This window comes from Coniophora puteana (genome assembly GCF_000271625.1).
Source record: "Coniophora puteana RWD-64-598 SS2 unplaced genomic scaffold CONPUscaffold_15, whole genome shotgun sequence".
In the NCBI taxonomy this organism is placed as follows: domain Eukaryota; kingdom Fungi; phylum Basidiomycota; class Agaricomycetes; order Boletales; family Coniophoraceae; genus Coniophora; species Coniophora puteana.
Window position 1 is genome coordinate 59,846 of NW_006913067.1, and position 26,307 is coordinate 86,152.

Genomic DNA, 26,307 nt, shown 5'->3' on the forward strand with positions numbered 1-26,307 from the left:
ACGTCGACCTCTTTACTCTCCCATCGCTCATAAGCTTCCTCTGAGCCCCTTCAGCTCGCACAGAGGCCATGGCTCAAACACCAGGTAGTCCGGAGATACCCGGCCAGGCAAGCAATATCCCATGGAGCGATGTGGGCGATGCGCCAGAGGCGCTGCAAGCACTGGAGTCGTACAAGAAAAAGTATCCCTCTAAAGGTGCGTCATTGCATACCCTGTATGCATTGTTTTGTTTTTATGACGTGATGAAACAGTGATTGTGCGGTTCAAGGCCGTAGGGAATGCGCCTATCATGAAGACCAACTTCTACAAGATCACCGCTGCGAACCGGTTTCAGGCTGTCATTCAGTTCTTGAGGAAGGAGTTGGGGTGGAAGGCTGGGGATCCGCTGGTGTGTTTTCATCTAATTGTTTTCTCGCATAGGTGGAGATGAAGTTAGGGCAAAGTTGGCTGATGGTTACGTTCTTTCTGATAGTTCACGTACATCAACCTTGCGTTCTCGCCTGCACCGGACGATACAGTATCGAATCTCTACAAGGTGCGTCCCTTCTCGGCTCAAGGCGGCTTGTGCTGACGTACGATGTGCAGTCATTTGCGACGGATGGGCATCTTATAGTTAACTACAGGTGCGTCGTTGCCTCTATCGTCTGGTTTCCGCTCATGTGTTGGTCCCATCCAGCACTACCGCGGCTTGGGGCTAGTCCTTATGATGGCCTACCTGTCACTTTCTTGGTTCCTTCTTTGTGGACTCGATGTCGTTACCACCATGCTTTCACTTGTATCAGTACCCATTTGACCAATACCATCCCGTTCGACGCACAATGGAAAGCCCAACGACAGATCAGATATATCAACAAGAAGTTTACAAGGGAGTACATATTGCTAACAAGATACACGAAGCTAGAAGATACAACAAGTGACCTATTTCCCATGTCCATAGACATCTATTACCCTCGGTGGTGTTCGCTAAACTCTATCCGCCCATCTATCGCATCTATCATGCCCCTACGGATCCACGCCCATGCCTGAGCGAATCACGAATCAAGACCAGCTCGCACTCCCGTAGTGCGCGTGGCGATACTTGCGCGGACTCGGCTTGAGCGGGATGCTCTCGTCGTCAAACACGTACTCGTCCTCGCCTCGCCGGTCATTGACCATCTCGTCCTCGTCCATACCGAACGTGTCGTCATCCTCGTTCGCCCACCGGACGAGACGCACCTCGCCCACTCGGAACTGACGTCGCTTGAGGTGCCGCTGGACCCAGCGCCGCAACGGGCGCGGGGGCGCGTACAGGAGACAGGCGACGGTGACGAGGCTGAACGAGGCAATGGTGAGAGTGGTGATCGCGATGCTGCGCTGGGGGCCGGTGCCGGGGAACTTGAGATTCTGGTCGTCTTCTAGATCTTCGTCCTTGCTCGGGGGAGGAATGGGGTTCCCGCTGTCCTTGTCTTTGGAAGGCAGACTCGAGGGGCGAGATGCCGGTACGGTAGCGGTGGGTGTGGGCGCGTGGCGACTGTGGTCTGGGTGCTTTTCATTCGGGGGTTCCTTCGAAGGCGCCTTGGCCGGCGGCTCCTTTGTCGGCTCCTTGGACGGCTTGTCCCCACCACCGCCCGAGGGCTTCTTGCCATCCTCGCCTTCCTTTGGACTCTTATCATCGTCAGACGGCTTCTGTTTTGGGGGTTCTTTGTCGTCTGCTGGCTTCTTCTTCGACGGCTCTTCATCGTCCGAAGGCTGCTTCTGCCTTTCACCATCATTCCGATCGTTCTCGGGCTTGTCATCGTTATCGTCTGAAGGCGACTTCTCTTCTCCTGAGTCTTTCTTTCCGCCGTCCTTAGGCTTCTCGTTGGACTTGTCGATCATCAATGACGAAGAGGAAGCGCCGTTGATCGCACGCCCACATGCATGAGGGCTTGTCCAACGGAACTCGTGTAGTCGGTGCCGAGCTCTAAGGAATTCGACCTTCTTCCCCGGTCGATCAAAGTAAGCGGATCATTTCCACATATTCTCAAAAATGGAAATGGCGCACCTCTTCTCCCGAGCCACATTGCAGATCTATGATCGCCTCTGTAGATGTGTCATCTCGATTCCCTCCCATGCGAATTAAAACTGAATCTATAGAGTTCGATCGGATTCAATGGGAGCATCGAAAGTGGGGCAAATGGAATACCGACCATCATCGCCTTCTCTTCGTTGCTGTAACGATATCTCAACCCCTTCTTCGGTATTTATGTGGGCGTTGTATCCCTCGCCAGCGATCGGTACAGATAGTAATGGATTACTCTCGGGAGAAGCACTATATTCTGCTAGCAACATATTGAAAGGCTGGCTCTCCGGATTAGAGTAAGTGGACGCACCTGTCAAACAAACCCACGTTCCTACCGGACATTCCAGCCCTCTAGCCTTTCCGAATAATGAGCGACATAAGTCAGCTATTAGACCGATTGCGACGTACTTGTTCGCCTCCTCCCTAACCTGAGAGAGTAAGTTCATACGACCTCTTGTGCGATCCTCGAGTATCCTTAATCATCCGCGCTGGTCCATGGACGAGCGGACATAGGTCAAACCTGAGACTCCCGAGAACGAAGTTGCACGTTGCTGCCAATGAGTCGACTAGCAGCGTTTCTGAACCCGGTGTAGTGGGGGATTCCGGCCCGTGCACGGCAAGACCCAACGAAGCATGAGGAAACGTGCTTAACGCGAGGGCGACGAGAAGTGATTTTCTCGTAGTTGGAGTCATGGTGGCAAAGTGGAGTAAGACAAGTAAGACTTCATGCACATCCGCACGGTAAGAGGCAGAAGAACGGAGGCGGAGCGGGCGTGTTCTAACACTTACATACCAGCAGCTTACTGGTACTCGAGTCTCGAGGATGCCCGTGGCGCCAATAATAGCCATGACGAGATTAGCACCACACACGCATGAGGATGAGGCCAGGAACTCGAGCCGTGTCATTGGCCAATGTGTCATCGCGCTCCACACCCGTGCCAGCGACGCGTCCGACTGTCCGAGCCACTTCGCACACGTACGGAAGCTTTCGCACATCAGGCACCCAAGGATAATTCAGACGTAGCGGTTCAAGAAAGGAGTGTATTGCCTGTGGGTGGACGTATGGTAGTAATGGTACAAGTGAAATATGCAGATGGTTTAAATCGTCTTTAACAAAATGACAATGCTAGAAGATAAATGCGGAACAAGAAGGGTAGTGGCTGGTGGTTTTTTTATAAGTGTAGAAGCCGTCGGGTCAACTTACTCAAGGGTGGCTATCATCCAATGAACGGTACATGTCTTTCCCAGGCATGTTCTATGCAGAGAATCGACGGTCGACGCCGAGCGCCTCCAAGAGGTACAAGATGTGAAAGGAGGAAGAAAGCAACCAAGAAACGGGAGCATCCGAAGAGGTTAATGGTAAGTCCCGAATACGATGGTAGCACACGAGATCCTGACCATTGGTGCTTTTCTGCCTGTTATACAGCATGGGCGCCGCGCGGACGATAATACTCGTATGAACTCGAGCGGTCGTCCACTTTCGCGTCGCCCATAGTGTCGACCTCAGTCTCGGGCTCAGTCTCCATCTCGACGGGAGAGTGCTCCATAGACACAGACCGCTGATTATGGCACGTAGCGCACTTAAGCCATATTCGTGACATCCGCATAGTAGTAGAAACGCACCTTTGGCATGGTCGAAGCGTACGTCGTATCCGGGGCTGCGGGTGTGGACGCGCTAAACTCCGTGCCGAAGGGCCGATCCGAGATGCGCGTTAGGTGGATGGAGACCATGTTGTCCGATTTGTCACGCAAAGCCTCCCGTGCGTTCAACCTGGTGTTCGTTTATTCACAAGGACACACGACGGTTAGGTGAAACGTACGATGCGAGGTACGAGTTTGTGTACACTACGCAGTAGAGGATGTATAAGTAGCTGTTACAAGAGGGGAAAGACACGCTCACTCTTAGCCAGATTCATATAAAAAGCAATGAATATGAAGTTGTTCGGCATCACGATGTACTGATGATAAGATCAGATGACATTATCCTCGAAGGACAGCCTAAAACGAACTCACGCAGATCATCCCCAGCGCAGCGTCCACCCTAAACGATTTATATTCAGACGGCGTCCGCGACGCGAAGCTTATTGAAGGAACATACGAAGTGAGCAATCCTAAGCGCGCACATGATTCTCCATGAGCGATCATCATGGAGAGAAGACACTCGGGATAAGGGCTCACCCGTGGTGATAATATAGGTCATCAGCGTCCTGACCAAGCTGTTGGTGCTGCGAACGGGTCAATGTTAGAATACCGGCGAGGATACCGCGGCGAACCAAGCGAAACATCTCAACTCACGTTTGGAAACCGGTTCGCGACCGCCAGAGATAGTAACATAGGACGATGGCCACAAAAAGATCTCCGGAAAAACCTGCGGCGAAGTTGAGGTAGAACCATGTCTGGAATGAATGGGTGGCAGTTAGAAGGAGCGAACACCTTTTGCAATCGTAAGTCTCCCGTCGGCTTACCGAAATGGTGTCGAGCTGAGCGAAAGTGCCGAGTTGGAGTCTGTTATTTATGAAATTGCTTGTATTGGGTTGTAGTGAGTTGAGAATGCATGCTCACGCTTTCACGGTGATGGCTGCGGAACATCGATGAGCAGGAGGAAAAGGAAGAATATCGGGATCACTCACTTATCCCACAGACTTGGAGGAGACCCCAGGGTCAGTTTGTCACGAACAGCTAGAGCGGTGATGGAAACATACTCAGGTCAAGTGCCGAGATGGCTACCTGAAACGAAGAGATCAGTTTATGGAAAGATAAATATGTCAACTACAGAGCGCACCGTGATACCCGTCAGAACGTAGTTACGATTGCTGACTGCGATCCTACTTTAGTAGAGACAAATCAAGTAAGGGTATGCCTGGACATACGCTGGAACACCCGGCGGGCGAACATCCTGCAGGGCACTTAGTTCTAGTCTTTACGATTTGTCAAGTATCGCTCACGCTCGAATCATCACGTCAGTTATTGACTGGACGATATTTGTTAACCCGCTGGAAATCTCCGACGGATGAACTGTTCTGCTCACCGTGATCAAAACATGGACCTGTGTAACGACGTTGTGAGCACGCGCATAGCAACGACATTCTGTGCCTAGTATAATTATTTACCATTATGCTCCTGACGATGCATCCATAAATTAGGTTTAAGGTTCTCGGAGAGCAAATTTCGAAGCTCACCACACGGGTTCGCTGAGGGACAGGGGGTTGAGGTAGTTGACGACGAAATACCAGTAAAGAATGTGGCTCGTTAGTATCGAGTCGAATGTATCCAATATCCTGCACGAGACCTATTAGCCTTCTCTTCGAACCTTGACCCGCGTGAGGTACTTGCCAAATGAATGCGACCTGGCGTGGTCGTGTGAGTCAAAGGATAAACCGCGGGTCAGCGTGCGATGTGGGTGCCCATACTCACAAATATCTTTAGTGATAAACGATCTTTCCCATAACGATCAAAATAGGTGAACGTCTGCATGGTCGTGACGCCCCAGAGCCTGAGGGGGCCGTGTTGAACCAGATCAGTCAATCATCGCACTTGAAGTGGTAATATACGCACGTAGCAGCCACGAGACCTCCAACCAGCAATGAACCCAGCGTATTGTTGGTTTGTATGCCGAGTTCTGCAGGCGTAGGCAGCAACGGGAGAGACATGACGTTGACGAACGAAGAGGCCTAACAGATAAAATAAACCGAGGTTGAAGGAAGTTGACAGCTGACGGCGCGGTGCCGCGTGGCTAGGCTGAGATGGGGGGAAGGGAATTCGGGAGCGCCTGAAGATGGGTGTGGAGTTATAAAGCTGCAGGTAAAGGATGGATATGGGATGTGTGGATCGGGGGACATGCATACGGTGATCGGGTACGTCGTTTCCTGATCCTGTCACAGGCCGTTAGACGCCATTGGGCGGAGGTCGCGGGAAGAGAGCGGATGCATGCAGCCTGAGCCAGATGGTGCAGGGGGAGCAGGGGGACCGTGCTTCTCTCGACAGCCGCTTAATCATCGATACACAAGGTCGCATTCGGAAAATGACGGCAACGGTACCCAGGAAGGAAGGGGAACCCGTCGCCAGAAAGAGACAGAATTGAAATATGGAGAGTTTAGAATGGGAGAGTTCCGTCATTGGCTCTCGGTTTAATGAAAGAAGCCGTTTTCAAGCCTTTGACACCTCCGCAAGCATTCACTGAGCGATGCTTCACTCACTGGCCTTTGCGTCTCCTTCGTGCCGCCTCTGTGTTGGTCCTCAAGAACCCTGTAGGTCCGTGAGAGCGTAGTTGAAGTCTGTGAGAGTGAGCAGACGAAACCGGAGACATGATGGTGGCTGACCGGAGGCTATCTTCAATTATGCGCTGTTCAACCCTCGTAGCTAGTCTGAGCTCCCCGTACCCCAGGCTCTGAGTGACCTTGGACAGAAATAGTGCGCCTTCTGATGTTGAGTGCTTTTGGTGACGACAGACGCCCTGCAAAGGTACCGCAACGGTTTTTCCGGTGGCTCTCTCAATGTTCTGGACTGACCGCCAGCACAGAGCCATAAGCTTGAGCATCCTCAGTGACCGCATCGCTCCATGCCGTGTTCCTCCCACTTTCGGGGTAGCTACTGTCAGCCGTGTGATCAATAACCGGTGACCTTCGAGATCGAAAGCTGAACCAATCTTGAATGTTCTCGAGGCCTCAGGGCGGTAAATACACGTCGGGCCAACGTCTATGAAAACCAGCGTCGGATCAGCCGAGGCTTTGTTGACAATAAGTGAATCGTTTCAAGGAAAGAAGAGGAAGAGCTGTTGCATGCGAGATTTACGGCACTTACATACTGTACTCTTTCGGAGGACTCCATTTCATGAAGTGATGTCAAACAGCACCCCATACAAATTTTAGCGTTGCCACGTGTGCTTCGGCTACGTCCCTGACCCGTTTCCGAGATCGTGTTTTCTCAGGCCTCGAGGTCCCTGGCACACGACGGCTTTGTCATCTGTCAACCGACGTTTGGTCCGCATCCTCGAAGACGGCACTAGCGACGCCGACTGACAACATATCGTGTTTTTCTGTTCTCTACAGCTACTGCGCATCAGAAGCCTCCGACACCACCTCACATGAACTCGCTCACAGAGCGGCTGCTCCACTGCAGTATCCTTAAGCGGACCCCCAACGTAACTTCGCTCGCAAGGTTCAGGCCCAGGTGAGAAGCTTGCATGATCGCTCCCCGGCTTCCGCGGGTTTGAGGTGCTTGAGGGGAACTGGGTAACCTCTCATTTGTGCGAATCCACCGTCACGGTCGGTGAAAGACACCCTTTAGGTGTTTTCTTTCTCGTTATTCTTGGAGATTCTCGGACGGACACCAGACTTATACCCGTCGGGAAGCGAAGTTCTTTCAGTGCTTCGATACACCCGAAACAAATATAGTAAGCTATATATTCTCCCTTCTGGTGATTCTCAAGCCAGATGCTGACCGACATCACACCATTATAGGACACCTCATAACCTTCCTATCTTTACCGCAACATGAAATGTTAAATCTGAACAGGGATACACTATCGCACAAGCAAAATTTTCTCTGGAAACTATCGGTATTTTCTTTCTATCGAGAGCTCTACTCGCTTGAGAAGGTTTTGGAAGATCCCCGGTCTTTGGAGTTGATCGCCGTCATCTTGCGTCTGCAGCGAGTGGCAATAATGGTAAGTATCACTTGTCGATTTTATTTGGCATTGGGCGCTTAAATAAAAATAGGCTGTGCCCACGTACATAGACTCTTGACAACTTCAAGTTAATCCAATCTACGCCTGTAAACGGCAGATGATGTGGCGAATGCTCTCTTCCGCTATCTGCACAAAAGTAAGTTTGATCGCTGAGCGAAATGTATATTCTAATCATTATGAAGTTTGGTTCGCCACGTCGCCTATGCGTATTCCTTTGCCTTTCAAATATTCCCTCTCGCGCTCCTCTCTTCACTGGTCTTCGTATTTACAGCGCACATTAATAATAGACGACTCGGTACCGGCGAGCCACTGAGATCTAGTCGGGCAGAGTCCGCATCAGCCAACGAGCCATCACGTCTCGTATGCAACGCGACCCACGATATGATCGCCCATATGCACAATGTCTCACGAGCATAGGCGTTAGTACACATCGGCGTCCACGGTCGACAAGATATATGCTCGCATGGATCATCATCATGAGCAAAACGGTCGTCGGGGGGCCGCTCGTGCCGCCTAAGAGGTCCTATTGCATCTGATTATCAGTGAAACTGAGGTCTGATTGCGCGCTAGTATGACAAAGTTTATAAACCACTGCTGACGAGGAATCCATTTCCGCAGTACCTCGGTCTCCTTTGTGTAAAACCGTGCGACCGATGGTATGGCTGTTACGTGACGGTGCGAAGCCGCCGACGCCACCGCGTTTCTTGCTCTGATGAGTACCATGCTTTATTGTTTATTTTTCTTCCGATGCTGATAACGATCACTCAAGGAAGATCATCCGATGGGTCCTGATTGGAGCGCTTTACGTCCAAGACTTCCATTGCCGCACAATCGTTGCCTAATCCTGTTTGACGTCTTGCACGGAAGCCAGTCATATTTGTCTAAACGCATGCCAGGGTTAGTAACTGGCATAATATTTTCAATCTCTCGCGATCACAATCATATGGCCGTCAGAGCTAAAACGCCCGAGAGCGGTGAGGGTGAGGTACTTATACCCAACATGCTACGTTTCCTTCCCATCATCTCCCTCCCTCGTTTTCATGCCCCTTCATATCGCAGAGCTTCACTCCTTCCAAACCTCAAACCTTGTTACGTGCACTGTCTTTCCTCTGGCAAGCTTATGGTGGCGAAGGATAACATCCCACGGATTAATTAATAATCAAACGGGGTGCGATCCTTATGCCACCAAATCCGCCTGCTGGGACATCAGCTCTTCGCACTTGCGATCCAAGGTAAGATAATAGCATCCCGGTCGTTCATGGCGTGTGCGCCAGTACCTAACCTCTAACCTTCTCGTTTATCGGGTACATATTGTGTACCGGGAAACAATCCGAGTACGGCTTCCTCAGGCGCATTGTTACTGATGTAGGTAATATGAGTTTGGCCTCGCTCGTCTGAAGGGCGTGTTTTCTCGGACGGCTATAATAGTAGAAGCGCAACGCCAGTTTGATAACTGAAACTTGTACATGTAACTGCAGGTTAGAGGCACGATTTAGCAAGGTGCAGTCATTGTGTTGTAATTCATATATCCTGTGTTTGATGATTTGCGTGTTTTGTTTCATTGTGTCGTAAGCATGTAAGGTTGTACACATGTATCGGTTCCCTTAAACCACGGTGGCCTGCGATCGAGTAATTTTGCTACAGAAACACAGAGAATGAGTCCTAGCAGTTCAAGGCACGACCAAAGACTTCACTAGCTCCCGCACTTACAAGTTGAACATGAGACATATTATCTTGATATGATGTTAATTGCACCACGACATGATAGGATACAGAAGCGGATGTACACAACGCGTCGAGACGTTCGTGAGAATAACAGACTGGAAGGATTGTGGAAGGGTGATCGTTTCATAGTCCGCAAGTAAGCGGCAGTACTCATCAATCATACGAGTGAAGCCTCAAGTCTTGAAACATCAATGGATCACCCGAGAACTATCAGGATTGGCAAGGCCCAATACGAATTTTGGCATGTGTTTTGATAAGTCTCCCACACACATCCACCTCGTAATTATGCTGCAATCCAATCATCACTCCTAGTCATCAGTCAGACTTGCCGTTCGTCAGGCTTCAAAAACGCTTCTCACGTATGATGCCCCCAGACTAGGGCTCGAGGTTATGTTAGCAAATATTGTATATTTTCACCCTTGTCCTTCCCGACACTAGTGCACTGAGTGCACTATATACTACGCCCTCCCCGAAAGTTTTCACGACAGAAGTAGTCGTCGAAGTACGCCAGGAAAACGTAGGGTTCCGGGCTCCCTCGCCTCAAGTTTCTCCGCGATCCAGTCGCTGTCGTTGCCATCAGGTCAGGTCTCTCAGAGTCATCTTTTTTTTCAGACAACATATTGATTGTTTAGGCACGCAGGTTCTTTATAGACACACACTCAATACGTGCACTGAATCAGCGTTGACCATGGTTATCACTGACGATGGATCACCAATCCACCCTCCGGCAAGCTTTCATCCGGATTTCGTATGTACGTTTGTCTCAGGTGCGTCAGGAGCGGATGTCTATATATTAAGACTCGACCGTTCTCTCTCGAAATGTATGACTTTCTTGCGGACACATCTACCTCACGCGCGCTGAGCGAGGCCGTCGTACACGGTGGCTTGAAGGAAACATGACATTCGTTTTGGATCGTCATAAAGAATAGGGGGTCCTGTGCTCCATTGCTATAAAGGCGGATGCATCTGGAGAAGCTAAGAATCAGTTAACCCACTCGAACGATCCTCTAGCTCTTTCTGAAACTTCTTCAACACACCTGTTATGTCTCGCCAGCAGCTTTGTATAGCTTCAAGGTATGCCCGACTTGTGCTCGACGAAGCATTTGATTATCGTTTACCTACCAATGCTAACGCCCTGTGCCTTGCTAGCTTAGCGCCAATACGATGAGGATAAGCAAAATTTCTGCTGGCTGCGTTGACGTCGCGCGTCGCGCTGACTGGATAGCCTTTGAACCCGCTGGCGGGTCACCATCGCTCTCACTCACACTAAAGCCGAGTCCTCACTCAAAGACGTCGACCTTACGAACAAGCATCAGTAGTTCATGTCCAACGTCAAACCTACAGGCAAGTGTCCGTCCGCGCCTTCATGCATCTCCGCCCGTCGAACACGATCGTCCGTCCGCGCCGTATTCCAACCTCCTTTCACCACCCAGGTCCCCGCCATCACGGTCGGCGGACCCGTCGTCCAGCCCGACGAGCCGTCCTCAGAATAGAATTAACCGAACTCACGGCGTCGCTCGTCATCCTCGAGCTCATCGCGGACCTGCACCGGGTTGAAGTTGCCAGCACGGCTGTGCGAAGATCTTAGCTGGCTTCCTCGAGCAACGGTTCGGTCCTAAACAGTGAACCCCCTGCCAATTTCTTTCTTCCCTTATATCTGTGACAGACTATCTGCTAAACAAGGGTGGCCTATACCGGAACTAGCGCATGTACAAGTAACATCTGATCTGCTACAATTTATTTGCCCTAATCTGCTGTGCACCTGTGGATGGATGGCGTAAGCTGGAAGCATCAAGAGTCCCGTTCCCCTTGTCATTGACATTCAGTATGGCAACGTCATCGGACTACGAGCCGTGTCAGCGAGAGGCATCATTAATACATCCCGCCGCCTTCCTTGTCTCGCCCTTACTCTGCCGTTCCAGCGCTATGTATCTATCTGAGGACTGCCCGGCGTACCAGGGATGAGCCAACCACACCGGATACCAATCTATATGTCTGATTCCACATCATCTGCGAAGATGCGACCACAGTAAATACAAGCCCAACGAATACTATCGAGCACAGTGCAACCCAACAAGTTGCAAGGTCTCCCGGCCACCCATTCGTACAGAAAGAGAAGCTCGTTCCTCCTCACTTACCAAACCTAAGCGAGCAATGGTCAGCGACGAATTGCATTCGCTTCTTACTCAAGCCAACGACAACCAGTGTCTGCATGTATCGAAATCTCTTGAGATTCCATTCAACCTAGCCTAACCTAGCCTAACCTAATAAAAAAAGAGTAGCCCAAGAAGGCGTACGAGTAAAATATACACGAAAATAAACATAAGACTAGGACACACAAAAAACGAACGGAGACAAGTAGGGTTCGAACAGAGAAGGGGAGAGACTAAGACGGGAGAAGAGTTATGCTATGCATTACAACGGGGTATAAACGAGTGTATGTATTCCTCTAAAAGACTTCGAGTCGACGAGTATTAGGGAAGGTTGGTCCGCGTGTTTGTACGTTGAGATTGAGGAGATATTGATCAGTTACGAGTGCAGTGTCCCAGCTGGCAGCACGACAAGGCGCGCCAGTAACAAAGCTTTTCGAGCTTTATCCTATGTGTATCCAGATTGGTTCAAGGTATCGCCAGCGCTCCACCACCTCGCGGAGCGCCCAGCATCAAACCAGAACAATACGAGCGAAAACCCAGACTAAACAGTGGGCATCTACGCATCGTCCTCCTGGCTGACGAGCCGCAGCGCCGCCTCAGAGCGGGGACGCAGCGAGCACTTGAACACGTCCGGCGTGCGGAAGACCGAGTTGTTGAAGTCAACGACGGGGGCCTCCTCGCGTCCGTGGTCGTCAATGAACTTGCCAATGTCGAGAGTGGCAATCATGGAGGTCATCAGCAGCCAGCCGGAGGACTCAATGAGGTTGGCACCTGGGCAGCGTCTGCGAGGTGATATCCAGCGCATCAGCAACAGGACTACAGAGTGAGGGAAGAGCCGCACCTGCGGCCAAAGCCAAAGACATAGTTCCGAGGGTCGCGACGGCGCTCGGCCGTCTCGTCCTCGGCCGGGGTCATGAAGCGGTCGGGGTTGAAGCGCGCTGCTTCAGGGTAAAGCTTCTCGTCGCGCGTTATCGCCCTGTCATCATTGGTCAGCTATCAACGCCCATAAACTTTGCCCACGAGGCAAAGGAAATGAAGATGAGATGAAGGAGTAGCATGCTCACCAGATGTTACCGAAGATCTGCGTGGAAGAGAGTAAATCAAAAGGCTATGAGATGAAGCAGAGAAGCCCACGAACCAGAGAGCCCTTGGGAATGTACATGCCATCGTAGATGTCGTCGTCCATCAGGCGGTGAGGCAAGTCTACACACAGGTAAACGACCACTCTCACCAAACAAACGTGGTGTACTTACTCAGAGGAACGGGGGCACCCCAGCGCAGCGTCTCATTAAAGATGGCATTGCATAGGGGCAGCGATTCGCGGTCCTCGAAACTTGGGAGCCTTGTGCCGCCAACAACGGCGTCAATCTCGGCCTGCGCGCGCTCGAGGACCTCGGGGTGCTGCACCATGGCGAGAATAAAGTGCGACATGAAGGTGATCGTGGTATCGATCGAAGCCGAGTACATAGAGTTGGCCGTCCAGCGGATATCGTGGTCGTGCTGCGCCTCGATGCTGCCGTCCTTGTTCTGAGGCGCGCTCTCGAGGAGGGTGGAGACGAAGGAGGGGCGGGCTGTGCCGCGTTTCTAGTCAAAAACAGGTATCAGCCGCATGCTCGTAATGTCCTCGGAATACGACACAGCAGGAAACGGCGACTGACCATCTCCTCCTGGGTGTATTCATACGGCTGGTCAACGAACTCCTCCATCTTCTTCTTCCAGGTCACCGCGCTGCGCTTGAAACCAGCTCCGGGCATCCAGTTGGGAAGGTGTTGGACTACACACGCAATCATTGATTAATTTCAACGTACATGCGAGCGAAATGAAGGAAAGCACGCACGAGAAGGGAAGATATCCACGGGCCAGATACCACCGCCCGAGGCGATCTTGTTTGAGAGAATATTCACACAGTCCTCCGCGAGGCCGAGGAACTGGTCATCGTTGCTCTTCACCTGGTATCCATACACGACGGAAAGGGTGAGGCCGCCGGCGTAACGGCGGATATGGTCCGTGTAGTTGAGCGGGTCTGCGAGCATGCGGCGGAGGAAGGGGCGAGTCTCGAACTCGAGCAGAGGGTGGTATTGCGGGATGCTGGACTGGCCAAGGGCGGACTGCATAAGGCGGCGCTGGCGCCGGGAACGGTCGCCGTAGCGGGTGAAGGCGACCATGTTTTCACAGCCGCATCTAGATGAAAGCCGAGGGGTCGGGTGAGTAAATCCGTGAGGACATATGACCGCTGGGGTGGATATAATTGGAAAGAAGAACACCTTCCGTGGAGGGCGGAGGTTCGGCGCGATATCAAGCAAAGGGTAAAGATGGCGGGTGGGGATGAACTCAAAGACGAAAACTCACAGTTCACCAGCCATAACGAGATGGGGCTTGTCAGAGTAGATAGCACCACGCTTATCGAGGAGGTCAAAGACAGCCTCGGGAGTGTTGAGGAAAACAAGGCCCTGTCCAAAGACATGGAGGTAGTTGATGCGGCCTGCGCGTGTTGGCGTATCAGCGAATGCAGATCATAGTGTATATAATAAGAAGCTGACCGTATTCCTTTGCCCACTTTTCAGCGACGAGCCAGAGCTCCTTGGCGGTCAAGTCGCGGACGTTGCCGAGAAGGGGAACCGGCTTGGGGCCAGGTGGGTAAGGTGCAGGTTGTTTGGGGCGGTTTGAGCACTTGTAGACGACATAGGAAACAACGGCGAGGAGGGAGTAAAATACGGGGCTTGAGATGATGGCCATTGCGCTGGCTGGGCTGGTGGTCGATGTGAGAGAGAAGAGGTATATATGACAAGTGGGAAGCGGCGGGTATCAGCTGAAACAGGCTAGCGTTCGCTGACAAGGTTTGACGGTGGCGGGGATGGAAAATGGAAGAGTAAGGGAACGAAAATCTGTCAAGGGTACGAATTTATAGATACGGTTGAGAATCGATCGGATGTGCGGGAAGGAGAAGCAGTCATCAGAAAGGAAGGAATCCAGATGCAATACAAAGGCGCACCCACAGACGTAACCACCTTCATACCGCCCATCCCCGCTGTTCCCCCACTCCCTTCCGATCACGCGCCCTCTGCACCTCAACCAGCAGCAGCAAAAGCGAGGCAGCAACGAATCCCCCTGGTTTCAGACGTGCAGAGTAGCAAAATAGAAGCACATACCAAAATATGCACTTCCACGGTACCTGAACGGCAAGACACCGAGGAGGCGAACACAAACACGTTTCCGGAAGCAAAAATCGACCTTCCAAAAGCGTACATGGCAAGTGACATGTCGACAACTTTTTTGACAGGACGCATTCCCTATTGAGGAACATTGGCGCGTTCATTTCCGTCGACGCGCCCATCGAATTCCTGCGTTGCCACACGACCGGCGCGACCGCTATCGCTTTGTGCCTCTCCAGGAAGCGATCCTCGTCATCGATCGTGACAAAACGCGGGGCCCTACTTCCGTATGTTATCACATACAACTAAGCTACAAATGCAATGCCAAAAATGCTACAAGGAATCCAATCGACTATGTTAACGTTGTCCAACAGAAAGAGTGCAGTGAGTGTCGTAAGGGGGCGGTGCTCTCCACCAACAACACTATCAGCCTAAGAACGTTTGGACTTTGTACAAGCCTTTCAATCAAGCCCGTTGGCCCTGGAATACACTGCCGCGAACTGATTTCATCGAACGGAATGATGTCTTGATGTGTTACGCAGCTTGGCGCGAGCATCGGCCCCGACGCCCCATGCCGCCCTACGTCACCACTGCCCACCGCCACCTCGCAGCCTCAGCGTCACCTCTCGTAATCCTCGTCAGCACTGCACCTACGCCCACCCACCCTCGCCCTCAACTTCCATCAAATCCTCCCCAAACTCCTCCAACCGAATCACCTTAAACCTCCCCGCCCACTCCGCCCCACCAAACTCGCGCTTCCACGCCCTACTCAACCCCTCCTCCCACGCAACCAGCTCCACCCGCCACCCCTTCTTCAGCGCCGTCCTCACAGGTCCCAAAAACCCGTCGTCCGAGAACTGGCCCATATTCCCGTCCCCCGTGGCGAGCACAATCGTCGCGCCCGGCGGCGGAACGTCCACGTCCGCAATCGCCTGGTGCAGCTTCAGCTGCAACAGCTCGTCCACACCTTGCTCGCGGTACCGCACGCGGTTGGGCGACGCAGTCCCCGCACCCGCAGCAGCAGCCGTAGCCGCGATCGTGCTCGTCGTGCCCCCCTGCGCACCCGCACCTGCCAAAGACGACGACGCCGCCTGCACCGTGCTCGTCGACCCGCCCGCATTCCCCGTCGACCGGTCGCTCTCCGTCGACGTGTCCCCGTTCCCCTTCGACGTCCTCCGCGCGTGCCCCTGCGTGCCCTTCCTCGCGCGGTCCTGCCCGTCCCCGCTGTCCGGCACACGCGCGTACACGCGCACCTCGTACCCCAGCTGCTTCGCGCTGTCCATCGGCTGGTAAAGCGGGCTGCTCGTCACCAGACACCGCCGCGTGATCGGCCGCCCTCGCTCAAGCAGGAGCGCAAGCGCAGCGTGCGACATGCGCTTGTTCGTCCGCGGCGGGAGCGGCAGACGGCGCGCGTGCCGCTTGAGGTACATGAGCAGGCCAATGAGAATATTCGAGCTACGCACCCGGTCAGACTATTCGCGAAAGAGAAAGACAAGAGACGTACTGGTCAATGAAAACGTGAATCAACGTATCCCCCTTCTTCGGCGGCGGCCCACGCGGGTCCGGGTCCGACGACGACACACAATCGGACGTCTCCCCACCGCTGCCCTTCCCACTGCCGTCCCTACTCCCGCTCACACTCCCGAAATCATCCGTGAGCAGCGAAGTGATCCCCGCGTCGTCCTCTGGAAACCTCAATCGCAGCTTGTGCGCGAGACACCGCAACCGCAGGATCTGCGGGTCGGGCGGGAGCGCGCTGCTCAGCGTGAAGACCGGCGTGGATTTGGAGTGCTTGAGCTGCGCGCTTGCGCCGGGTGCCGGGTTCGCGCTAGCGGCGACAGCATTAGCGAGCGCGGCTCTCCGCGTGTCGCGTTTCGTCGAGCGTGTTCGGTGCGGTGCGGCAGTAGCAGGCGGAGACGGGCTCCGCTTCGCTCTTGTCCGCGAGCGCGAGTGTTTCTGGGCCCCATCCTCGTCCGCCGACACCCCATCCCCGGCTTTATCCCCCCGGCCCCCCTCTCCGCCCTCGCCCGTGTCCGCCCCACTCGTCGCTTCCCGATGCACATTCGACGACAGCGCCTCTTCCTCCTCCTTCTCCTTCGCCGTCCCGCCCCCATCCACACGTCTCCTAGAGAGAATTCGCGGCGGCGTCGACAGCACCGCAGCCACACCGCCCGCTCCAGCCTCAGCGAGAGCCGCGACGAGCCGCTTCTTGCGTCTGCGCTTCCTCCCTCTCCTCGGCTCCAAATTATACTTCCACGCACCATCGCTCGTCGAACTATGATGCTCCGCCGCTGAGAATCCTCCACTCGCCCCCGTCGCAGTGGTGGTGCGCTCCTGCGCAGCCGCAGCCGCCGCAGCGAGCCGAGCCCGCTCGGCAGCGAGAAACTGGAACGGCTCAGAAAAGTGGCCGAGCGAGGGGTGGTCCGCGCCGCTCAGATGCAGCGTGGGGTCGACGTCGCCGTCGAGCTCGCCGTCGAGCTCGATCTCAAGGTCGTTGTCAGACTGCCCGCTCGTCGTAAAATTCGCAGGCTCGAGCTCGCCCTCGGTTTCGCTGCCAGAGCTGAACCCCGACGGGATAACGGGTGTCGTGTGGGTCGCGCCGCCCGAAAGCGACATGGACACGGATGCAGGGGCGGATGTGGAGATGGACGGTGTGAGGTCCGCCGCGCTTGGCGAGGCGATCGCGTTGGTGTGGGTATTCGGAGTGTCGGTGTTGATAGTATGGATCGTGACGGTCATGTTCGAATCAGAGGTCATTGTTCGCGAGACGCTACGGCTGGTGCTGTTGCTGGCGCTTGCAGCTGTTGCACCGGCGGTGCTGGCGTTGCTCGCGGTGGCGTTGCTGTTGGCACTGTTTTCGGCGATACCGGTGGTGCTGCTCAGGAACGAAGAACGCGTCTGCGTGCGCGATATAGGTTGTGATTGAGAGTCCTGGGTGTGAGAATGCCGCGAGGAGCTTGATATTGATGACTGCGACTCGGCCTGCGAGCGCGTGTGCGCTGTTGATTCGGCAGTCCGCGCAGACGATATCGAGCGCAGGTAATGTGCTATTGGCGGACGGGACCAGACCGTCGAGCCTTCGGGGCCATCTGAGTAGGCCGACTCGGGCAAGGAGATGGACAGGCCAGATATAGAGTCGGCAGCGAGGGGCATAGATAACATGTGGGTATCGTGTGTGGGGGTGTCCGGTGTAAGTTGGGATTGGTTAATGGGAAGGTGGCGGAGACGGGTGTCGGGCTGGTAGTCGGCGAGGGCGCGGAAGACGGTTTGGAAGGCGCCCAGGTCTGGGAGCTCTGTTTCGTCGTCCGTTGTTCATCGTCACAACCGCCACACCCACCATCCGTCGAGCCCGGGACCAAGGACAAAGCAAAACCCAAAAGTAGCAATGCCGGAATGACGAGGGAAGGAGGAAGCCGAGTGAAATGAACGGGGAGCGTACCGCACACAACGATGTGACATTGACAAGTCCCACCCGGCGGGAAATGAAAAGAAGTGAGAATCCAGAAGCAAGTGAAAGCAAACAAATGGCGTCAGTCAGCGCTAAGTCGCTCCGAGAAGCCTGTTGAAGATTGACACATACCGTCAGAGGTCGGTTCGCTCGCCGTGACAGAGTCCGTCGAGAAGGGGCTGATCGGAGGTGGGGAGTTGTTTGTGGATAGGGAATTGGACCGGACGAGGGTGTGTTGGGTTCCAGACTGGTTGTGACGCGCGGTAGAGGGGAGATTGCCGGCGGCGGTGCCAGCACCTGGTGGGCCGTCCCGATGGTGGTGGTGGGGTACAGAAGGATCGAGGCGGAGGCTGGAGGGGAGAGGAGGGGGAGGAATGGTAATGCTGAGTGTCGTTGTTGCTGTGGTTGGAGCAGTGATTGCGATACCGCCGAGTGCAGGGCGGGAAGGATTCATGGACCGATGAGTGTAGCTGGTGTGCTGAATGACGTTGAATAAGAGATGTACAGTGGTTGTGGGGTCGTCAGGGTGGTCGGCGTGTCCCTGTAGTGGGTGGCCGGAATCGTGAGAGATGATAACGAGAATAGAGAGGAATAGAATAGAAAGAAAATAGATGAGAAACAGGACAAGTGACGGAGGCGAGAATCAGACGAAACGAGGCTCAACGAAACGTGCAGGAGGCATGCCTCACTTTATCCACACGTGACTCAGCGGCGGATCCACCACCGATTCTTGTCCACAGCATCTCCACATATCGAGAACAATCGCGAATGCACGAGCATCATCATGTCCTGAGCGATCGTTTCGCTCGTATCGTCTTTTACCCGGGCAGTGACAAGACATTCAATAATGGTTGAAACGGTAATCCACGCGACCGCCGCGTGGGATGGTGACATTTGGCATCGATGCAAGTACTGTATTTGCCATATATCACCAAGTTCATCTACCAGTAGAAGTTCATCGTGCCATAATCCATGTCCTCCAACGTAGTCGCATCGCCTTCTGTAACCAGTTCACAGTCTTCAATGTGCAACCGCTCGAGTTGCGCCGGTATAAACGCCTCGTAGCTAGGAGCCTCCGCATTTGACACACCTGCCGGTGGAGTGGGTGCACCATGGGTCGCAGCGCCCGGGCCAGCCCTCTTCGGCCTCCTCAAAGGCACAATCTTCCGCCCTAACAGTAACGCCTCCTGCGCGTCTCCCTTCGTCTGCACGATCTTCTGGATCTCCTCGCGCTGGCACCTTTGCGACCGACTCCTCAGCAACTCCTCTACGTCCTCCCGGTCCACATCCGCACACCCCACGATCGTCACTTCCCTCAGCCGCGGACACACGTTCACCCCAACTTTGATGCTCTCGTTTGGTGCTGCGAGCTGGCCCAAGAACGGAGCGGCACCCGTGCATTCGATAAAGGACAAGCATCGTAGAGAAGGCATGTACATAAGCTCAAATTCGCCGATTCCGCCGGGCACATAGGATTTGGGAATCGCGAACCCGCAGACAGATAAGTGCGTGAGGTTCTGCAGACACGGGGCAACGAAGAGGCCCGAGATGTACGGAAAGACCGGGGGCGCTGGCTGGATGCTCAACTTGGACTTGGGTTTGGACAGCGGGACATACACCACCTCGAATCGCTCTACAGACGGTAGTCCAAGCCTGCCGAACGCCGTCTCAAGCCCTTCCCTGTCGACACACTCGACGTACAACTCCTTGAGCGAGGGAATGAGCACCCGCACTGAAACGTTCATTGTTGCCGTGTTCTGCCTCACGCGGATGGAGAGCTTCCAGCTCTCGAGACGGGGCGTAGACAACGAGTTCATGACACTTTTCACAGAGTATGGAAGCGCGTTTGTCCATGTGAAGTTGCGTAGATTAGGGAGTTCGACTCTGCCCGGGAGACCAAAGGAATCACTAAGGGTAGACGGGGAAAGGCACTTGAACTTTGAGCCACACTCAAGGATGAGGTCCTCGAGCCGCGGAGTGGCGTTCAAGAACTGTAGCAGATGGACCAACTTGGGCTCGTACTGGTGCGAATGAGACTGCGAGCCGGTGAAATTGAGCTCGACGCGTGTCACGTTCACGAGCATGTGCATGGGGAATGATGGCAGGTACAGGTCCTGCAGGCTAATGCTTCGCAGAAGCGGATGGGTCAGACCCATGCACTTGGCAGTCGCCTCGGTGTCCTCCCAATCCATCTGCATGTGGGAAGACACATCGAAAGCAGGAGGCGCAGTCGAAACGAACACCCCCAAATCCTTCGACAGAGGCGCATCGTTGCGGCCGAGAAGATGGAGGATGCTCTCGAAGCTGCGGTGGTCGTGGACATCAAAATGTACAACTCGGAAGCGCGCTACCAGTGGCGAAACCAATGAGACGAACGCGTTGGCGACGGAGACCTCTTCATCCATATCGCTCTCTTCCTCGATCGTAGACGCGATGAAGACCACATCGAGCGGATACGGGCCCGAACGCTCTATTTGGGGGTTGACGAGTTCAGGGCGCCACGTTCGCGCTCGATACGAGATCAGGGACCATAGGGACGAGGTCGAGACAACTAGCTGTCGCCAGTAGGCGCATACTTGTGCGAGAACGAAAGCGTATGGGCGAGCATCAATCGTGTTCGAAGGCGAGGCTGCACAAATGTGAAGGCTATCGTTAAGCCGGATGGCGATGTCAAAGATAGCGATGAGGGTCTCCTCGGGGAGCTGTGATACAGGCTGAAGGACTCAGGATGGCGCAACTCGACGACCAGAGGCATCACTCACAAAAAACATAGCCGGTTCCTGCGCATTTGGCAGTGGCGTGCTGCATGTTTCTTGAAGACTAAGGTCTGTAACCTGAGAGATTAGGCCACCTTGTACGTCGTCCTTACCGGCGGCCATGACTCTGCGCTTGCGACAAAATGAGGATTCGCTATCAGCTATGCACGCTTGCACGCTGTCGGATTGTTGTTAAGGAGCCCGGAATGCCAAACGAGCGCAAAAATGAAGTGGACAGAGACTCAGCGGAGGCTAACTGTCACGGAAACAAAGGAACTATTCCGTCGATGTTGAGCGAAGAAAAAGGCGAGGCGAGGTCATTTGCGTTCCGCTCCCACGTGCCGACTCGGGCTATTCACAGGGGGAGTAGTCCAATAAGTTCTCAGAATTTATTGTGGAAATATTGTGGATGCAATATAATGAAATTTTGCCAGGACAGCGAGACTTATTTTGGAACTTACCAAGGACGCATTTTGAATAAATTTTGGCGATTCACACTTGACACGGCCAATTTGGTCACAAAAGATAATTTAATCAGAATATCTCCCCGCTAAGTACCAAATAAGTCTCGCTTTTCCTGCAAAACAAAGTTAAAATACGTCTTCAATATTTCCACCATAAGTCCCGAGAACTTATCGGGCTATTCCCGCTGTGTATTGCCCCTGTCCCGCTCCTGCTTGCTAGTTCCTTCGTTCATCCATGTCAGCTTCTTCCCCTGATTCCTTCCAGCTCCGACCACCCTCAACACGGCAATGTATGGCGCAGAACCAGATACTGACGGGTTTTCGACACACGGTCACACTTTTTCTCGGGACCTGGCCTTCAGAGACTCGCCAAATTCGCCATTATCTGCGCGTACGTTGAGTCAAATTAACGCGCCATCTTTGAAGCTGAAGGATAAGTAGCTCCTTTATGAAGCGTATGGAGCTGGAGGTCTGTCATCTTCGGGAACTGGGGTGAGGCAAGGATAAGGGAGGGTCTAAGTCGCAGTGGCTGAATGACAGACATGGAGTGCGTTACACTCTCTTTGTCTTCTTCCTTGGCTGACATCCCCGGTGTAGTCTTCGGCTCAGCCACTTTCGTTCCAGCTCCCACAACCAGCCGTGGGTCAGACAGAGAAATCCCTGGGCGTCATCGATACCCTCACACGCCATCGCTTGGTAACCGTCGTCCTTTCAGCTGGCGTTCGAACCCCCCTCGCTCTCTTGTTCTGCCCTCATAAGATACGTGGTATTCAAGGTCTTACGAGTGCCGGCTTTGGCCGTTGTCCTATCGCCGCTCCTCGGTAATACCGTGGAGCCAGTCCGTTGTTTATTCAATTGTCTTTCTTCGAAGAGCGTCATGGTTCAGTCCGCTTCGGATATCCCTTGCAGGACCTGCTGATACACACCTCCCAACGACTTCACGCCTGATTTTCGTGACGGTCGCTTCATCAGACTTGACTAAACGGGACGACACTAGTCTGTTTATGCTGGCTTATTGTTTCGAACGACGGGCTCAGCAAGCGCTCCGTCAGTTGTGTATCTCAGGCAACAACGCTCCGCGCCATAATTATGTGGTCATGCTACGTAGCATTGTTCAACTAGGAACTATTTTTAAATATTCATATACGACGCAGAATGTACATGGGGCTGGCCCAGTGCAACAAGAAAGGTATGATAACAAAGTTGCGAAACACGATAGCATGATTTATGAAATTTCTGAGCTTTGATGCGACTGACTAAAGACTGTCAGTTTGAGATTCGTCGAGCCTCTAATGTGGACCAAACGCACCGAAAAAATGACATAGGTCTTCACTTGTGGCTCACGCGGAAGGCGGATATGTATGACGAGGCGTGGAGGTCGATCCCGTCTGCTCCGTTGAGCCCGCTTGCGTACGAACGGGAGGCGACACCGTTCCTCCTGACGTTGCAGCCGCGTTCGCTCCCTCAGCTGGGGAAGTCGGCTCTGCCCGCCTTTGGGCATGACGAGCGTCATCGTCCCGACGACCAAAAAGCGGAGCGCAGTTGTAGTAACAAAGCGCTTCCACAATTGGGTGGCGAAGACTCTCTTCTGAGCTCAACGAGTCCGAGTCTACATCCGTGTCTAAGGGCACAGTGTCTCCTCCAGGCCGTCTTCCTGGCTCGCCACCCCGAGCCGCCACTCTCTATGAGACTGTTAGCTCCAGTCATGTGAAACGCCCAGTGCAATCGTACCGGAGCGCCATATGCTGCGTAAACGGTGGCTGAGACGCGTGAAGCGCTGTTCAGGGCACGCATCATATATGATCCATGGGCTCCAGAGTCTTCTTGTCCGGAAGGATCGTCGTCGCCCCTGCTACGTGACGCGCGACTCTAAAGGCACACGGATGATGTTAAGTGGACGAGGCAATGCAGGCGTTGTACGAACCCGTATATAGTCGAACGCGTTCGTTACATTCGTGAAACGACCACGGAGGCCGCCTTCTTGACGCTGGTCGACTAGACGCTGAGGGTAACCTAATATAACAAACCAAGACACGAGAGCAAAAGGTGAAGAATACGTACGTCTTCGTCGTTATAGGTCCTGCCCCTCCTGAGGCGTCCAAGAAACCGGCTTAAATCTCCAGAAATGTCTATTTTGAAGCGTCTTCTCCCAGAATTTGGTTGTCCCGTCTGTGACGTATATTGTAGCATGCCGCTGGCGTAGGTCTTAATGACTTACGGTATTCGCCTCGACGTCTCCCAAGAAATTGTCTATCCTGTAGCGATTATCTCTTCGCGTTGGTATGGCCGACCTCTTTCAGTGATTAATTGAGGTTAGCCGTTGAAATGACACCATTCTTGATTTCGATTTACCTCCATGAAACTGTCCGAGTCATCGCCGACGACCTAGATATCCATCAGACAACAGTATAGAATATCACTGTGTCCTAACTTACCCGTGACTTTCCTTTGTTGACACCACGACCCTGAGCGGCCGATATATCAAACACACGGTAAAAGAACGTGGTCACACTCACACCAGAGTCGGAGGCGTCGCCCCCTAAGCCGTCCTTGCTGTCAAGGAGGCGCTGTATGAGAACGTCCATTCAGCCTAAATGCACGTGTGACACGAAGCATGAATTGTTACACCCACCTTCGGAAGAATAAGTTTCCCTGTGTTCGCGTCCCATAAGCGTAAATCACCAACACGGTCTCCGGTTAGTACCAGTGCATCGTCCGGCGAGGACGCAGCCGCCAAGACACGGTATGCATGTCGGAGAGACCGGAGAAGCTTTCCTGTACTGGCCTCCCAGAGACGAGCGATTCTATCATCAGACGCACTGATGAATTTGGATCCATCCATCGAGAACTGTACGCAATTGACGTCTTCATCATGTTTGATGGTGCGTATCTTCTTCCTGAGCGAGATATCCCACAAAGATGCGCCAGCTTTGTTCCAACATCCAGTGAGCAGTTGAGAACCGTCGGGTGAGAAGCAGACCGAATGTACGCTGCCCTCGTGCTCGAACGGCTCTCCAATGGGCTCATACGAGCTGGTGTCCCAGAAGCGGACAGTCTTGTCATCAGCCCCACTTGCTATTTGAGATCCGTCGGGGGAGATGCTAAGCGCCCAAACGGCGCCGCTGTGTGCTTCAATGACATGCAGCGAAGCACCCGACTGCACGCTCCATACAATGATAGTTTTGTCGTCTCCTCCTGTGACTAGGCGCGTTTCATCAGGAGTGAATTTGACGGCATAGACAAATCCGGCGTGACCAGAAAGAGGCTCCAAGGCAAGGTCGTGGGTTTTGAGGTCCCAGATGCAGACGAGGGCGTCACTTCCTCCGCTAGCCAGAAGACCATCATTCTTCGAAATATCAATCCCGTTGACTCCCTTACTATGCCACACGAGAGGGGCTACGGACTCTTGGCCTGTCTGGGTATCCCAGATCCTTATAGCAAGATCGTCTCCTGCACTTGCAAAGTGCTTTCCATCGGAGAACCAGGCTACGGCTCGGATCACATTATAGGCTTTCATTCTGGTTATCTTAGCTTTATCACTTTGACGGGTTTAACGGTGGAACATACGAGTGCTGCTCCGCGATATTGATAGCCTTAGCCGCCCCCGACTCCGAGTCAATCTAAGGTATGTGAACAGGAGCGGTCCGAGGGTGGATATATGATACTTACTTGTGGAAGTACCAACGATCCGTTGCGCAAGTTCCAAATGCGCACACTGTTGTAGAAGGTAGAAACAAAACGATCTTGTTTTGGGGAACAGGAGACAGCTATCATTACTAATTCTCCAGAACTATGCAGTGGTCCCAAAATACATTCTCCAGATGCGACATTCCACACTCGAACGGACTCGTCCTCGGATGAGCTGACCAGCTGCTGCCCATCACGAGAGAATGATAAGCCAGAGACGTAGTGTCTGTGGCCGCGGAGAGGCGCTTTGGCAAGGTTGCCTGTCGAGGCGTCCCAAAGCCGGATAGTATGATCACTAGAAGCACTGGCTATGAGGGAGCTATCTGGAGAGTATTGAACGCATTGAATGTAGCCTCGGTGTCCGGTCAGCTCGCGAACAAGCAGATGTTGACCGACGTCATAAATGCGCACGGCCCGATCATCACATGCAGTCACAATACACTTGCTATCGGGAGAGAAGGAAACTGAGTTCACGTTGTTGGGATGCTCCAGTGTCGCAACGCAGTCTCCTGTAGAGGCATTCCAAAGCTTGATAAAATTGTCTACGCCGCCGCTTGCCAGGAGCGCGCCGTCAGGGGAGAACTGCACGGATAGAACCCAGTCTGTGTGGCCCTCAAGCCGCCCCATGACCATCTGATGGGTGGCCGTGTCCCATACCAATGGTCTCGTCGTTGGAGCCGCTGACTAGACGCTGACCGTCAGGAGAGTAAGCGATGGCATCGACCGAACCCTCGTGCCCTTCCAACGGCTCCCCTACTTGACGACCTGTCTCCGCCTCCCATATCCGTATCGTCTGGTCCCTTGAGCCCGTAGCTATGAACGCCCCGTCGGGCGAGTATGCAACTGTGGTGATGTCGTTGGTATGGCCCTTGAATGGTTTGAAGGTGGTATCGTCCACAGTACACGGGGGAGTAGGGAGCGTGTGGGGTTTGCGAGTGACTGTGTTGAGCTAAGGAGCAGGTTCGACCGCGCGGCAGGCGGACGTGCTGTACAGCTGTTACACACGAGGCACGGATAGGCGCTGGAGTGACAATGGGAATGAGGATGACCCGATTATGGGTGCTTGTATACTTGCAATTGCAACGTGTTGATGAGATGGGCGCCTAACTGCCATAACACTGTTGCTCCACTGGCGTTTGTAATTGTTTGATTACGCACTGGATTTGCTATCCCTATACTCCACTCTAAATCTTGT

The 26,307-nt window shown here is 53.5% G+C and overlaps 8 protein-coding genes across 8 annotated transcripts; 1 reads left to right on the plus strand and 7 right to left on the minus strand.

The window, feature by feature from the left end:
• Positions 1–45: 45 nt before the first annotated feature.
• Positions 46–782, plus strand: CONPUDRAFT_85045 (APG12-domain-containing protein). The gene is made up of 4 exons (XM_007775608.1): positions 46–195; positions 252–388; positions 473–623; positions 677–782. Exons 1-3 carry the CDS (start codon positions 69–71, stop codon positions 569–571), a joined length of 363 nt encoding a protein of 120 aa, XP_007773798.1. The 5' UTR covers positions 46–68; the 3' UTR covers positions 572–623; positions 677–782.
• A 228-nt stretch (positions 783–1,010) lies between these two features.
• Positions 1,011–2,929, minus strand: CONPUDRAFT_169056 (uncharacterized protein). Its single transcript, XM_007775609.1, has 5 exons — positions 2,450–2,929; positions 2,352–2,397; positions 2,169–2,297; positions 2,024–2,109; positions 1,011–1,959 (listed from the first exon to the last, which is right to left on the minus strand). Exons 4-5 carry the CDS (start codon positions 2,090–2,092, stop codon positions 1,039–1,041), a joined length of 990 nt encoding a protein of 329 aa, XP_007773799.1. The 5' UTR covers positions 2,093–2,109; positions 2,169–2,297; positions 2,352–2,397; positions 2,450–2,929; the 3' UTR covers positions 1,011–1,038.
• Positions 2,930–3,082: 153 nt separating this feature from the next.
• On the minus strand, positions 3,083–5,761 carry CONPUDRAFT_85046 (uncharacterized protein). The gene is made up of 21 exons (XM_007775610.1): positions 5,597–5,761; positions 5,456–5,534; positions 5,375–5,388; positions 5,221–5,319; positions 5,152–5,161; positions 5,070–5,087; positions 4,987–5,012; positions 4,912–4,937; positions 4,824–4,858; positions 4,744–4,768; positions 4,672–4,683; positions 4,604–4,619; positions 4,507–4,546; positions 4,337–4,437; positions 4,220–4,266; positions 4,140–4,152; positions 4,055–4,082; positions 3,942–3,999; positions 3,862–3,886; positions 3,665–3,812; positions 3,083–3,600 (listed from the first exon to the last, which is right to left on the minus strand). The coding sequence occupies exons 1-21, from the start codon at positions 5,689–5,691 to the stop codon at positions 3,460–3,462; spliced, it is 1,056 nt and encodes a 351-aa protein (XP_007773800.1). The 5' UTR covers positions 5,692–5,761; the 3' UTR covers positions 3,083–3,459.
• Positions 5,762–11,763: 6,002 nt separating this feature from the next.
• CONPUDRAFT_85048 (cytochrome P450) lies at positions 11,764–14,347 on the minus strand. The gene is made up of 9 exons (XM_007775611.1): positions 14,146–14,347; positions 13,955–14,087; positions 13,443–13,786; positions 13,264–13,379; positions 12,859–13,189; positions 12,744–12,808; positions 12,670–12,686; positions 12,447–12,581; positions 11,764–12,387 (listed from the first exon to the last, which is right to left on the minus strand). The coding sequence occupies exons 1-9, from the start codon at positions 14,339–14,341 to the stop codon at positions 12,162–12,164; spliced, it is 1,563 nt and encodes a 520-aa protein (XP_007773801.1). The 5' UTR covers positions 14,342–14,347; the 3' UTR covers positions 11,764–12,161.
• Positions 14,348–15,007: 660 nt separating this feature from the next.
• On the minus strand, positions 15,008–18,866 carry CONPUDRAFT_169058 (uncharacterized protein). Its single transcript, XM_007775612.1, has 3 exons — positions 18,338–18,866; positions 16,262–18,050; positions 15,008–16,212 (listed from the first exon to the last, which is right to left on the minus strand). The coding sequence occupies exons 1-3, from the start codon at positions 18,657–18,659 to the stop codon at positions 15,408–15,410; spliced, it is 2,916 nt and encodes a 971-aa protein (XP_007773802.1). The 5' UTR covers positions 18,660–18,866; the 3' UTR covers positions 15,008–15,407.
• Positions 18,867–19,146: 280 nt separating this feature from the next.
• CONPUDRAFT_146915 (uncharacterized protein) lies at positions 19,147–21,230 on the minus strand (the record flags this gene model as incomplete). Its single annotated transcript, XM_007775613.1, has 2 exons — positions 20,968–21,230; positions 19,147–20,907 (listed from the first exon to the last, which is right to left on the minus strand). The coding sequence occupies exons 1-2, from the start codon at positions 21,082–21,084 to the stop codon at positions 19,147–19,149; spliced, it is 1,878 nt and encodes a 625-aa protein (XP_007773803.1). The 5' UTR covers positions 21,085–21,230.
• Positions 21,231–22,737: 1,507 nt separating this feature from the next.
• On the minus strand, positions 22,738–24,010 carry CONPUDRAFT_146916 (uncharacterized protein; the record flags this gene model as incomplete). The annotated part of the gene is made up of 7 exons (XM_007775614.1): positions 22,738–23,107; positions 23,157–23,294; positions 23,350–23,427; positions 23,487–23,594; positions 23,644–23,718; positions 23,778–23,810; positions 23,861–24,010. 7 exons carry the CDS (start codon positions 24,008–24,010, stop codon positions 22,766–22,768), a joined length of 924 nt encoding a protein of 307 aa, XP_007773804.1. The 3' UTR covers positions 22,738–22,765.
• Positions 24,011–24,015: 5 nt separating this feature from the next.
• CONPUDRAFT_65354 (WD40 repeat-like protein) lies at positions 24,016–25,989 on the minus strand (the record flags this gene model as incomplete). The annotated part of the gene is made up of 3 exons (XM_007775589.1): positions 24,016–24,956; positions 25,238–25,714; positions 25,770–25,989. Coding segments are annotated over 3 exons (1,638 nt in total), but the record flags the coding sequence as incomplete, so codon positions are not given.
• Positions 25,990–26,307: the final 318 nt, after the last annotated feature.

Coding starts and splice junctions, on each gene's coding strand:
- CONPUDRAFT_169058 (XM_007775612.1), bottom strand. CDS start 18,659: ATGAATCCTTCCCGCCCTGCACTCGGCGGTATCGCAATCACTGCTCCA. Junction 18,051..18,337: donor GAGCGAACCGACCTCTGACG/GTATGTGTCAAT, acceptor ACGACGAAACAG/AGCTCCCAGACCTGGGCGCC. Junction 16,213..16,261: donor ATTCACGTTTTCATTGACCA/GTACGTCTCTTG, acceptor CCGGGTGCGTAG/CTCGAATATTCTCATTGGCC.
- CONPUDRAFT_85045 (XM_007775608.1), top strand. CDS start 69: ATGGCTCAAACACCAGGTAGTCCGGAGATACCCGGCCAGGCAAGCAAT. Junction 196..251: donor GAAAAAGTATCCCTCTAAAG/GTGCGTCATTGC, acceptor GTGATGAAACAG/TGATTGTGCGGTTCAAGGCC. Junction 389..472: donor GGAAGGCTGGGGATCCGCTG/GTGTGTTTTCAT, acceptor TCTTTCTGATAG/TTCACGTACATCAACCTTGC.
- CONPUDRAFT_85048 (XM_007775611.1), bottom strand. CDS start 14,341: ATGGCCATCATCTCAAGCCCCGTATTTTACTCCCTCCTCGCCGTTGTT. Junction 14,088..14,145: donor AAAGTGGGCAAAGGAATACG/GTCAGCTTCTTA, acceptor CAACACGCGCAG/GCCGCATCAACTACCTCCAT. Junction 12,388..12,446: donor GTCTTTGGCTTTGGCCGCAG/GTGCGGCTCTTC, acceptor ATCACCTCGCAG/ACGCTGCCCAGGTGCCAACC.
- CONPUDRAFT_169056 (XM_007775609.1), bottom strand. CDS start 2,092: ATGGGAGGGAATCGAGATGACACATCTACAGAGGCGATCATAGATCTG. Junction 1,960..2,023: donor AATGTGGCTCGGGAGAAGAG/GTGCGCCATTTC, acceptor CGACCGGGGAAG/AAGGTCGAATTCCTTAGAGC.
- CONPUDRAFT_85046 (XM_007775610.1), bottom strand. CDS start 5,691: ATGTCTCTCCCGTTGCTGCCTACGCCTGCAGAACTCGGCATACAAACC. Junction 4,859..4,911: donor CGCCCGCCGGGTGTTCCAGC/GTATGTCCAGGC, acceptor GTAGGATCGCAG/TCAGCAATCGTAACTACGTT. Junction 4,267..4,336: donor TCGCGAACCGGTTTCCAAAC/GTGAGTTGAGAT, acceptor ACCCGTTCGCAG/CACCAACAGCTTGGTCAGGA.